Source organism: Chrysochloris asiatica, unplaced genomic scaffold, assembly GCF_000296735.1.
Source record: "Chrysochloris asiatica unplaced genomic scaffold, ChrAsi1.0 scaffold00035, whole genome shotgun sequence".
Lineage (NCBI taxonomy): Eukaryota > Metazoa > Chordata > Mammalia > Afrosoricida > Chrysochloridae > Chrysochloris > Chrysochloris asiatica.
In genome coordinates this window covers 5,737,460-5,751,020 of record NW_006408553.1, presented here as the reverse complement: position 1 = coordinate 5,751,020, position 13,561 = coordinate 5,737,460, and the positions used below count along the sequence as shown (strand labels likewise).

The following is a 13,561-nucleotide window of genomic DNA, read 5'->3' as shown; positions in this document are numbered from 1 at the left end:
ATGGCTAGTTCTCGTGAACATTTCTTCATGTTTGTTGGCTGCCCGGATCTCCTCCTTGGTGAGGTGTCTGTTCATGTCCTGTGCCCATTTTTTTAATTGGGTTATATGTCTTTTTCTTGTAGAGGTGTTGTAGTTTCCTATATATTTTAGAAATGTGTCCCTTGTCTGTTGTGTCATTGCAAAAGATTTTTTCCCATCCTGCGGGTTCCCTTTTACTCTGTTGGTGAAGTCTTTTTTTGATGCACGTAAGTTTTTAATTTTTAGTATGTCCCACTCATTTATTTTGTCTACTTTTGTTTGTGTAGTTTTCAAAATGTTTGGTAGTCTGTGTATTTCCTGAATTAGAGCCCTCACATTTGTCTCTATGTTTTCATTGATGGCCTTCATAATTCTGGGACTTACATTTAGGTCTTTAATCCATGCTGAGTTGGTTTTTGTATAAGGCATGAGATAAAGGTCTTGTTTCAGTCTTTTGCATATCGCTTTCCAGTTCTGCCAGCACCATCTGTTGAAGAAACTATCACCTCCCCATATGATATATTTAGGCACTTTGTCAAAAATCAGTTGGCTGTATGAGGATGGGTTAATTTCTGGATAAATCAATTCTGTTCCATTGATCAATGATATGTAATACTTTTATAGCCATCTTCACATAGGTTTTTTGTATTCCTCATTTGCTTTTTATTTGAATTGTTTTCAAATCCCTCCGAGGCTTGAGTCTTGGTATAGAATGAGTGTGTTTTATAATATTCACAACTGATTGGCTGATAGTATTAGTTTCACCTCGTGAGTGATTATTACATCATTATAATACTGCCGAATTACATCATTACATAATTATTAAACTACTGAGAATCATGACCTAGCCAAGTTGAGACATATTTGGGAGGAACATAATTCAACCCTTGATACTTATATTTATGTCCTTGTGTTTCCATATTGATTATGGATTTTCAGATAACTTATTTCTTTACTATTAAAAAGTTAGGGAGTGTGGTAGTTCTGTAGGATAATCACTGGACTCTGGATCACAGGATCAATGGTTTGAGCCCAACAGCCACTCTATGGGAAAAAGATGAAGATTTCTGCTCCCACAAATATTTGGAAACCCTGTATGTTTCCAAATGAGTTGGAACCCACTTAACAGTCCTTAACAACAACAACATTAAAAAGTCACTCTTCCTGTTACTTGATGTGAGAAACATCCATTGCTATTATTATAGATTTGAATAAATTTTTACTGTCCAATAAACTGTGGCACCTAGAAGGTTTATGATTTCACATTCTGACACTGTTCTGTTTTTTTCCTTAATTTGGGGAAGTCTGATTTCTTCTATGACTATCCCACAGTACAGCATTGAAGATTTTTCTTTCCTCATCTCTGTTCTATATTCAGTATTACTGATCAATTCCTCTTTCCTCAGGCTGTTTTGTTGTTCATTGCTGTTGTAGTTTTGATGATCTTCTCTTGATTATTCTTCAATGTGTGTTTCCTCTTTCTACCCCTTAGTTGGTGATATGCTATGTGACATCTTTGTATGTCTTTTGCAATAAGGTTCACATTCTTGCTACAAAATTATCATATGTATTTATGGTTTGAATTAACACCCAGTGGATCCCAAATCTGTATGTTCAACTCAGACTTCTCTGTGTTCCAGATTCAGATATCTAGATGCTTGACAGAGATTTCTAGGTACTTCATTTTCAGCAAATATAAAATCAGATTCTTTATATTCCTCCCTCCACCTGTTTCTCCTGTATTCCTTTTTTCAATCAATGGTTCTTGGTAACTCAAACCAAATTCTTAAGTATTATTTTTGTTTCCTTCTGTTTCTTTGGCTTTTCTCAAAACACTCCTTCTTTTGTTTCCCTTTCAGTCCTATTTAGGGCTAATGATTGTGATACCCTCCTGCCTGGTCTTCCTGCCTCCTTTTGACCTTTGTAATAAAACGTGTTCCATTCTAAAACTGATGGCAATCTTTAGAAAATGCTGTCTGGTTTTGTTTTCCTCTTTGGGGCCTTCCTTCAATATGATTCAGACCTAAGGAATCAAATTGGCCCACTGAATGCTGTTTCATAATAACCTAGAGAGAATTTGTGAGGATAAAGTTTTCAAATTGGCATTATTAAAGTTTAGCCAGATTATTCTAGTGTTGCCCAGATTTGCATTTTACACAAGGGTTGTTTTTTTTTGTTTTTTGTTTTTTTCTGTTCCTTTTCTCATCCAGTATCTTTTCCTGCCATTCTTTTCATAATTTGTTCTGCAGCCATACCATTTCTAACTCACTGCACCCTCTCATTTTTCTGTGCACTTTGGATAAGTTGAACTCTGTCTTGAATTCTCTTCTCACCCTTAACCACATTGTTGTTGTTGTTATGTGCCATAGAGTCAGTTCTGACCCCTAGTGACCCTGTATAGGGTTTCCAAGGAGCAGCTGGTGAGCTTGAACCACCGACCTTGTAGTTCAAACGGCTTTTCAGTCTGATGCATTAGCCCACAGTGCCACACCAGGACTCCTTAAACCACATTAGGTATGTCATTTATCATTGGAGTCCTGGTGTGGCACTGTGGGTTAATGTGCTGGACCACAAGGTTGGTTTGAACCTCAAGGTCGGCAGTTCAAGCTTACCAGCTGCTCCTCGGAAACCCTATACAGGGTGGCTATGAGTTGGAACTGACTTAACGGCACTTAACAACAACAAATACACTTTTGTACAGTTCTTCTTCAGGCAGCCATCATTACTTTTGTCTCACTCTGGTGTGGTACTGTAGAATTAGCACTGATCTTTGATCCACAAGGTTGGTAGTTGAAACCCACCAGCTGCTCCTCAGAAGCCCTATAGTGGGTCGCTATGAGGTGAAACTGACTTGACAGCATAAAGTACCAGACCATAAGGTCTGTGTGAACCGCAAGGTCAGTGGTTCAAACTCATCATTTGCTCCTAGGAAACCCTATACAGGGTCGCTATGAGTCAGAACAGACTCAACAGCACTTAACAACAAACAACAACATGCACTATGTTGAAGCATGTATCTCACTGTATTTTTTTTTTTTTTTACACTATTTCCTCGTCACTAGACTGAAAGAGCCTTTGAGTGCAGGGACCTTGTTATCAGTGCTAGTGTACTGCCTGACACATAGTCTTCATAAGCATATATTGATATGAGTTTCAGGTGAATCGATATGCCTATGTATATTCATATGAAAAATGTTTCTCTTAAAACTACATTAGAAATCACCATTAGAAATTTCAGACAATCCAAATAATAATCAGAAAAGCTACTAGTACTTTAACCTGGGCCTTATTCTGCTAATTATACCATTTCTCTAACCTGTACAAGGAAAAAATAGTAATAAAACATAAATCATTCAGTATTTGAAAAATTAATGCACATTTAATTTCTAGGCTGGTGAATCAAAGACTTCTGGAAGTACAGTCACAAGTTGAAGAATTGCAAAAATCTTTACAGGATCAAGGCTCAAAAGCAGAAGATGTAAGTTTTAACATGCACCTAACCATTTCCCGGCAATGTTACAATGCTGAAAAATGCTCTAACTTTTATTCTTCATTTGCTCGTCTCTATCAAAATAATTTATAATTATATTGCTTACGGAAAACACAGTGTTTTCCTCTTAATAACATTCTTATCAAAAGTCCCAAACAATACTTTATTCTTTTCCAGATTCACTCTGCTAGAAATTAGAGTCTCATTTCTAGCTATTAGCTAAGGAATTAATTGTGGTTTTTTTCTGTGTTAAATATACTCAACTTTTTGTTTTAAATATGAGTATCCAAAGATGAAGTCTTAAGGATTTCCTCATAGTAATTCCCTCCCAAGAAAATACCAGTAGAAACAACATTTTTTTTTAAACTTTTTTTTATTAATCGAGTAAAGGTTTACAGAACAGATAATCAGTTGTACATTCACCAAATCATGCACTTTGTTTCACTTCAATAGATTACAATCCCCTCCTTGTAACATCAGTTATCCTACTTCCTCCTTGTGATTCTTGTTTCAATTCTACCCTCCATCCCAACCTTTTGAACTTTCTGATCTTGAATAGCTGACCATTCCAGGGATCATAATAGAAACATTTTTAAGTATAAGTTTTTCATGTAAAATTGATACTTTAAAAAAAATGTAATCTTGAATTCTACTCTCTCTAAATTTTTGGTTCCCTCTATTATCCCTCACTTAAATATAAGTTCCCTGACCTTTGTTTAGATTTCCTTAACACTCTGTTTATTTTGGTCATAACCCTGCCCATTTGGTTGGCACATACACTAGAATATAGTAAATTCCTTAACTTTAGGCGTTGTCTTCCTTCATTTCTGCATGCACACCACCTAGAACACAGTAAGCCCAAAAAGCAGTTGTGTTGAGTTGATTCTAGCTCATAGTGACCCTAGACAAGAGTAGAACTGCCCCATATGGTTTCCAAATCCAGTCTCTTTAGAGATGCAATTGACCACATCTTTTTCCCACAGAGCAGTTGGTGGATTTTCACCTTTCGTCTTTTGAATAGTAATCCAGTGCTTAACCACTGTACCATCAGGATGTCTCAGCACATAGTAGCCAATTAAATTTTAATGAAAGTGTAAACCACTCATATTTTTGCAAATGTAATTTTTTTTACATTTAATAAGCAATATACTATAGAGCTGAGACTTATAAAATGTTCAAAAATAGTATAAAGAAGAAGAAGAAAAAAAAAACCTTACATTTTCATGTCCCATCTCTGTTTAAGCCAGCTGATTTGTTTTTCCTATTGTCAGCTAGTGTAATCTGCTGTAACCTCTAACCTTAAAAGTATAAATCATGTGGAGAATCTGCTTCAGATTATATATATAAATAGATCAGTTCAGTCAGCTTTATTAGTAGAAAAACACAAACCAACTGCCCATGAGTGGATTCCAGTTACAGTGACCCTATAGGACAGAAGAAAATAGCTCCTGAAGGTTTCTGAAGCTCTGAATCTTTACCGGAGCACACAGCCCCATCTTTGCCCCACTTATTAGCATAACAGGGTATAAAAACAAAAGGAATCAAAGAAGGGAAGTTAAATAAGTATATCACTTTGTGCTTCAGAAAGTGTGTGGAAAATGGAATTTTTTACATGAACTTTTAAAAAACCTCTCACATTACATAAAACTTAAGCATATGCTTATCCGTGAACTGATTTTGTCAGTTTCTTAAACATGCATCTAGTTTACACTGGCAGCATGTTCTTCTTTCTAAGTTAAGTGATGTTAGTTTATCCCTTAATTAATGTGTTAATTAATTAATAATCCTTAGATTTCCAAATTGAGAAGTTATATTTCTAAAAGTGTTCTTAATATTTAAGCTATATTATTCCCCTATAGAGAGCATGGTGACTCTATAGAATAAGCACTGGACTGCAAGCTACAAGATTGGCAGTTAGAGCTCACCAGCTGCTCCACAGGAGAAAGATGAGACTTTCTGCTCCTACAAAGATTCACAACCTCAGAAATCCTATAAAGAGTTGCTATGAGTCAGAATCAACTTAATAACATTCTGTTATTAAAAGGAACCCTAGTAGCATAGTGGGTTAAGTGTTGGACTCTAAAAGGTCAGTGATTCAAACCCACCAGCGTTTCTGTGGGAGAAAAATGAGGCTACCTATTTCCATAAAGATGTACAATCTCGGAAACCCAGTTCTACTTTGTCCTATAGCTATGGGTTGGAATCAACTTGGTAACAGTGAGTTTTTGGTTTTATTCCTTTATTAAAATGGAACTGGTTTAAAATGTCATGATTTACTTTAGATAAAGTTTTATGCAAAATTCTGAATTTAAAAAGATGAAACAGAACTACCATTAGTGTATTAAAATTTGATCAAATGCTGTAAAATAAGTACTGGACAACTAACCACAAGGTCAGTGGTTTAAACCTACCAGCTGCTCCTTGGAAACTTTATTCAGGGTCGCTGTGAGTCGGAACTGACTTGATGGCACAGAAGAACAGTAACAACACCGGTAACAGTACCTCAGAGATGAATCACAGAGGGTAACGTTCCTTAATTCAGTGAAATCACCAAGTCCTTTAAACTGATATAAATGTAAAATTAGTTTCAGTCTCTAAAATATTATGTAAATTTTTCATTAATTTGCTTTTGATATAGAGGGCAAGAGGGTATAGTATATAAGAAGTGAAAACCGAGACACATCAGTATTGCTGGAACCTTAGTGTTGAACTGATAACCACAGTACTTGATTCTTTTACTTATATTAAAGTATAAATAAAGGAATTTATTTCATAAAAAGTAAATTTGCCATAACCTGATGGGGTATCTTTGTGATATCAAACCTATTTTAGGTCATTACTTTCAGAAGACATATTTCAAAAGTCAGGTGCCATCCTATTTGCATAAATTAGTCAATTTATATGGATGGCCAGATGTCAGAGAGACATCGCGCTTAGTAACAAAACCAAACTCTTTGTTCTCAAGTCATTTCCAACTCATATTAACCCTACTGGACAGAGCAGAACTTGGAAGGCTGTTACCTTTATGGAAGCAGACTGCCACTTTTTTCTTCTGCAGAGGGGCTGGTGGGTTCAAACTGCCAACGTTCTGGTCAGCACCTTAGCACTTAACCATTGCACCACCAGGACACCTTTGTCCTGCTCTGTACGGAATGGGAATTATTTCTGAGCTTTTTTATATATATAGACAAGATTCCAATAGAAAGCTTTTCCTTATTCTGAAGCTCTGCTTCCATATGGTTTTGAGAAATAAATAATATGGAACAGGATATGCGGTTCTTTCCCCTTGCAGATTTTTGATGCTTTTTTGTTACTTTTCTCTTTCACTAACTGACAGCGTTGCATCTCAAGAATGTATGATACATAGGACAACTTGCCAAATGGAATTGGCCCCTCTGAAGAAGGACGACAGAATCTCTGCCTATTTCTGTTATCAAAAGCCACAGTCCTTTCCTGTGACCTTAAGCCTTTAGAGTAGGATGGTTTGCACCTTATTACTATTATTTTTATGTCATTTGTTTTTAGCATGGAAGCAGAAAGGCATTGTTATATCCAATCACATGGGTAATTTGAGCTAGCCACAGTATATAAAACTCCAGAGGACAAGACAGGATGAGGAGATCACAGAAGAAAGAAAAATGTACATTTCTGGGGGGGAAGGAAGGGAGCATATATTTTACTTCTGTTGAATTACTAAATCGTTCCTTCTATTGGCTGCTGTGTTTGCTTCATACTAATATGTCCTCTCTGTCTTTTGGCATGGTTTCCACTCAAGGCTATTGTAAGTATGGCTTCCTGTTCATTTCTATATATTGAGCACCCTTTTGTTCAATGTTTTGATTTATACATTCTCTGCCATCATAGGTGATAGTATTGAGATTTTAAATTAAGGTGACTTTTTGCAAAAGGAATATTACAACATTACTTGCCATTTAGACTTGTGAACTTTACTGTTAGGATACTTAAAGGATATCAAAAATTTTTAAATGATAATCAAGCCAAAGAGAAGCCTGTTCTTAGTCTTTTACCACATCTCACTTTTGCTCTACCCCATTATTACAGTTAGTTCATTTTTAGAAAAAATTTTGACACTCATTTCCTACCATAGTATCTGGCCTTCTCATGCCACAAATTTGGATAGTAGTGGTCTTCAATTGGAGAGGCACTGCAGTGTACAAAGCATGTAAGTGAAGATTTTGCATGGACCTTGGGGTCCAATAGAGTTGAATTTTACTTGTTGTATCTGCCACTTGAAAACTACCAAATGTCTTCCTAGCCTAACCTTCCTTTACTGTAACAGTGGTCACATTGAGTAATACTACTAGAGAAAGTATATACGAAATGCTTTAGTGCAGTGCCTGTCATATTGACCACTCATTAGTTATTTTCTAATATAGTAATGACCTAATTACAAAACCAAAAATAAACCCACTGCCATTAAGTCATTTCTGACTCATAATGACCCTGTAGGACAGAGTAGAAGTACTCCATAGGGTTTCCAGATCTTAACTGAAGCAGCCTGCCTTACCTTTCTCCAGCAGAGCCACCAGTAAGTTCAAACCACCAGTCTTGTGGTTAACAGTCCAGCACATAACCCACTGCACCACCAGGGCTTCTAGACTAACCACAATATAAATACAAAATCAAAGATACAGTTTTTGGGGTTTTACCCTTCATAATAAAGAAGGAACAAGCAAAAATTAAAAATTTGTATTTTTATTAAAATTTCTATTTGTGGGAAGCCGTGATAGATAGAAGATACAGTTATGGCTATCCACATTCAATGTGTAGAAGGAAAACAGAAGATAGAAGTCATTGCAGTTGTTAACATCTGACCCAAGAAGTAAATTTGAAATAAGCCAGACAGACCTCTGTTAGAATGGATTTAATAAATAGTTATGGTAGTCATTATTGAATAAGAACTAAAAATCAAAAAAACTTAGTGTGAGGGTTTTCCTCCCTCATCACTACTTTCGGTTGATTGAAAAGTTTGTTTTATAAGCCCATGTTAATTGGGTTTTGATTGAATTAGTTATATAACTATTTGTCTCAAAATTAAATGTTTTTATGCATAGAATTTATTAGTAGTGAATTATACACTGTTATTTGCTGTGGAGTTGATTCTGACTCATAGCAACTTCATGTGACAATAGAACTGCTCCACAGGGTTTCCTAGGTGGTAATCTTTATGGGAGCAAATCTCCAGATCTCGCCCACAAAGCATCAGGTGGGTTTAAACTGCCAATCTTTCAGTTAGCAGCCAAGCATTTAACACAGTGCACCACCAGAGCTGCAGGTGTTTAAGTATGAAACCTAATGAAACCTATACAGAAAGCCTTTTATTCTTTATTTTTCAGGTAATTCTGTTTTGCTTTTTGAAAATAATTTCTCCTTTGGCAGAAATAATAGTCATCTAAAATTGTATTCCCCAGCATACTGCAATTTGAGTCATTCATCACAAAAATTATTTGCAACGTAGCTCTGGTAGCATAATGGTAACAAATTGGGCTGCTAATCTCAAGTTCAGCAGTTAGAAACTATCAGTGGTTCCGTGGGAGACAGATAGGCGTTCTGCTCCCATAAAGATGTACAGCTTCGGAAACTCTGTGCAGGGTCGCTATGGGTCGGAATGGACTTGACAGCACTTAACAACATGCATGTTCATAAATGACTGGTTAAGTTGGTACATATTTATGGACTTTATCCTAGATAAAGGAAGTCAGCATAATAGATGAAAAAGGTCTTAGGGAAAAATTCTATTATTAGAGTCTTACCTGCCTGTTATGTCCAAGAACATTAGATCTGTACCCAAATAGCTTTTTAAACTCATTTCCCTAACTACAAATAGACAATTCAGATGTCCAGAGTATTTTGTACTGATTGTTATCACTGATGGGCTACTCTCTCCATTATCAAAAATAATTAAATTATGTTGTGTGTTTGGAGTTCTTTGACAAGAGAAATTGCTGAGAGTATGGAGTTAAGTATTACTATACTCTTTACTTTTAAAATAATTAATTTGTTAGTTATAATGTGACTAAAGTTTTCCATTTTCCATTTTCAGTCAATTCTCCTAAAAAAGAAGCTTGAAGAACATCTGTAAGTATAAAAGATATTGTGGCTTGTACTTAAATTATCTGATAGGACATAAATCCTTTATGTTAAGTAGTATTGCAGCAATGGCATGGGTGACACTTGAATTTATAAAAATTAATCAGGCGTATTTCAGGAAAATCTATTTGAGGTTTCTAAAAATAATCAAATTGCACTTAATTGTTTTCTAAAGGATTTATCCAAGGTCCTCAGATCCAAACAATGACCACTTTAGGAGTCTTTTCTCAAATGGTACTCAACAGTTTTATATCTCCTGGATACCATTTATAATAGTAATGAGAAGTTTAGATCATTCTAGATGAGAGGTCAGACAACTTTTTCTGTAAAAAGCCAAATTATATATAATTATTTTGACTGTACAAGCTGTGAGCTCAGTCACAATCACTGAAAGGCTTGAAAGCAGCCATAAATATTATGTAACTAATAGGTATAACTGTGTTTCAATAAAATTTTACTCACTAAAATAAGCAGTAGGCTGGATTTGGCTTACAAGCTGTTTGCCGAGCCTGCTCTGGAATTTGGCCAGGCGGAACATTCATTTTTAGATAAAAATTTAAAAGTATTATAAAGCTTGTTAGTAGTAGATTCAAACATTTCTTTGAATTAACAGAAATTTCTGAACAGGGCTTCTTAATTTAAATGATTAAATAAATTTTAAAAGACTACATTTGTTTTCTCATCAAGAAGAGATCTTCATCTTTGCGTAAGGTTGTCATTGTTAAAAATCTTTCATAATTTTTTCTCCTACACATTGAATATGGATAGCCATAAATTGCTAGCCTGTTGGAGTACTTACATGTTACACTCTGCTAAACCAGTCATCTTACCATGATTGAAATCAAAGTCTGTAGTTTAGCAGTTTGCCTCATGCTATCTTTTTTTTTTTTTTTAATGTGAGTGAAGTGAATACTCCTAGCAACTGAGGTTTGTTGGCACTACCTAACAATGGCCAGATTTGTAATGTACTAGAAAAATAGAAAATGTTACCTCCCAATCTTTGTGGGGTTATCTAAAATGAAAATTTGGTATTTAATTCTGTTCGTTTTTTCATTTGCCATTCCTTTATACCATAAAAAAAGTAGAATACATGTTGTTTCATAAAAGCACTCTATTGTTCTGTATTCAGTGACACCTGCTCCTCACTTACTATCTTGTTATCTGACATGTTACCATTATCACAATAGTAAAAATTCTACTTTCTGACTGTTTCGCACATTAACAAAGCACATCTGGCAGTAACATGCCAAGGTACAAGGCATGAGTAGCACTGGATTTGATGGTTAAGGTTAGGATTCTCAATGGTTTGGCACTTGGGTAATAATGGAATTTGGCAGTTATGTACTTCTGTGAAATCATTCTGCATTTTCACATAATGCCAATGTTTTAATACAACCCAGTCTTTGGAAGCTAACCATGTCAGTAAGTGAGGAGTGGGTATATTTATTTATATGATTAAAATGATCATAAATCATTTATTAGTGAATAGGGGTTTGTATTCATCTCCTAGAGCTGCTGTAACAAATCACCAGAAATTCAGTGGCTTAAAACAACTGTAATTTATTTTCTCACAGTTCTGGAGGCTGGAATTCCAAAACCAAGGTGTAAGCAAGGTTCAGTTCTTTTGTAGGCTCTGAGGGAGAATCTGTTGTATCAGTCGCTAACTCCTGCTGGTGCTGTATCACTCCAATCTGTCTCTGTCTTAGCATGGCATTCTCTCATAGTGCCTTTATGTCTTCACATGGCTCCTGGACAAAGACAACAGGCCTTGAATTTAGGGCCCACCTTAATTGACTCTGATTTTGTCCTAATTATAGTTTTAAAGACCCTATTTCCAAACAAGATCATATGCACAGGTACAGTGGGTTAGGATTTCAATGTATCTTTTTAGGATTTCAGTATATGTTTTTAAAGGGCACGGTTCAACCCACAATAGGTCTCATAGACATTACAAAATATTTTAATTATGTGCTAATTTAAAACTACTTTTATTCTTATCAAAGTGATAAAAATTTAAGTATTTATTGTTGTTGTTAAGTGCTGTCGAGTTGATCCCAACCCATAGCAACCCTGTATAGGGTTTCTAAGGAGTAGCTAGCTGGTGAGCTTCAACCAGCCACCTTACAGTTAAAAATGACTTTGCAGTCTGACGCATTAGCCCACAGCGCCACAAAAGATGTGGAGCAACAGTAACTCTCATCCATTACTGTTAGCAGTTGTTGTTTAGTGCCGCATAGTTCTGATTCATAGCAACTCTATATAGGGTTTCCAAGAAGCAACTGGTGGGTTTGAACCACAGATCTTGCAGTTCAAACTGATCTTACGATCCAGTGCTTATCCTACAGTGCCACACCAGGAATCCAGCTGTTAAGGGTATACACCATTTTATATTTACACATATTCTGTGACTCAGCGTCTCCACTCCCCTGTATGTGGTTATATGTGTGTATGTGTATATGCACTAGATTCCTAGAGATACTGTTACCCATGTGTCCCAGGAGACATGTAGTACAAAACAGAGTTGTTTGTAATCATGAAAAATGGAAGCAATACAAATGTCCATCAATAGTAAAATGTTATTGTTGTTAAGTGCCATAGAGTCAGTTCCAACTCCTATCAACCCTGTGTAGGGTTTCAAAGGAGCAGCTGGTAGGTTTGAAATGCCACCCTTGGCAGTTAACAGTCCAGTGCTGATCCTTTAGCACCACACCAGGACTCTAGTAAAATGATAAAATGGGGTATATTCAAACATTAGAACACCATATAGCAGTAAAAGTATGTAAACTAGAATTAACGCATCAACATAGATTAGTCTCAAAAGCATAATGTTAAGTTAGAGACACAGGTCACACAACAGTACATTCAATATAAGTCCTAATACAGAAAGTTAAAAATTGGGCAAAATTAAGCAATGGGTAAGCATAAAGACATGTTGTTGTTACTTGCCATAAGTAGATTCCAACTCACGACAGTGCCATGTGTGCAAGTAGATCTGCTCCATGGGGTTTTCAGTGCTATGACCTTTCACAAGCAGTTTGTCAAGTCTGTCTTTCCAGACACCTTTGACTGTGTTCGAACCACCAACCTTCCAGTGAGTAGTGGAGTGTTTAACATTTTGCACTACCCTGGAACTCCCACAAAGGCATAAAACTGTTAAGAAAATCATGAGAATAATTTAAACACAATTCAGGACTTCATATATCTAGTGCTGCTCTATATAACAGAAATACAAGTAGGTTAGTTCATTGAATAGAAATTTATCTTCTCACAGTTTAGAAGACTAGAAATTCGAATTCAGAGCACTGGCTCGAGGGGAAGGCTGTCTCTGTCCCCTCTTGCAGAAGATCATTTTTTCTTTTCTACTTCTGTTACTAGGTTCCATGATCATCTTGTGACTTCTGTCTTCTGTCTTCTCCATCTCTGTTCTTTTGCTACTTGCTTAATCTGCTATTTTGTATCTTTTTTTTTTTTTTTTTTTTCCCTATTGGAGGGGTTTAGGAGTAAGGAGTTGGGGTTAGGACTATGGCTAGCTCTAGGACTTCCTTTAATGTTAAGGTTAAGATTTGAACTAGGATTAGTGTTAGGGGTGTGGGTTGGACTACAGTTAGAAGTAAGTCTTAGTCTAGTTTTACAGTTATAGTTAAGTTTGCTTTATTTGATTTTTTTCTTGAAATCTAGTTGATTTCCTCTTTGTTTGCAAGTTCTGTAACTATATTATTCCCTCTCTTTGCTTTGTGGTTTTTCTGTTGTTGCTGCAAACTGGAATCTTAGGTTCCCTAGTTTCAGTCTTGTCGCTGTATTTTACTTTGACTACTTCTATATTTGGGTTGAGTTCTGAGTGATATTGTTGTGTATGTTAATCTCAGGTTATTATCTGATTCTCTTTTCAACAAACTGTTTAATACTTTTTGTAAGGTTTGTCTGATTTTTTTTTTTTTTTTT

At 35.8% G+C, this 13,561-nt stretch overlaps 1 protein-coding gene across 1 annotated transcript in view; it reads left to right on the top strand.

The window, feature by feature from the left end:
* Nucleotides 1-13,561, top strand: part of HOOK3 (hook microtubule-tethering protein 3) — a 144,797-nt gene that overhangs the window by 113,675 nt on the left and 17,561 nt on the right. Inside the window, exons 16-17 of the mRNA XM_006859913.1 lie at nucleotides 3,409-3,496; nucleotides 9,573-9,607. Of these exons, the coding sequence (XP_006859975.1) occupies nucleotides 3,409-3,496; nucleotides 9,573-9,607 (123 nt within the window). The remainder of the gene's footprint in view (nucleotides 1-3,408; nucleotides 3,497-9,572; nucleotides 9,608-13,561) is intronic.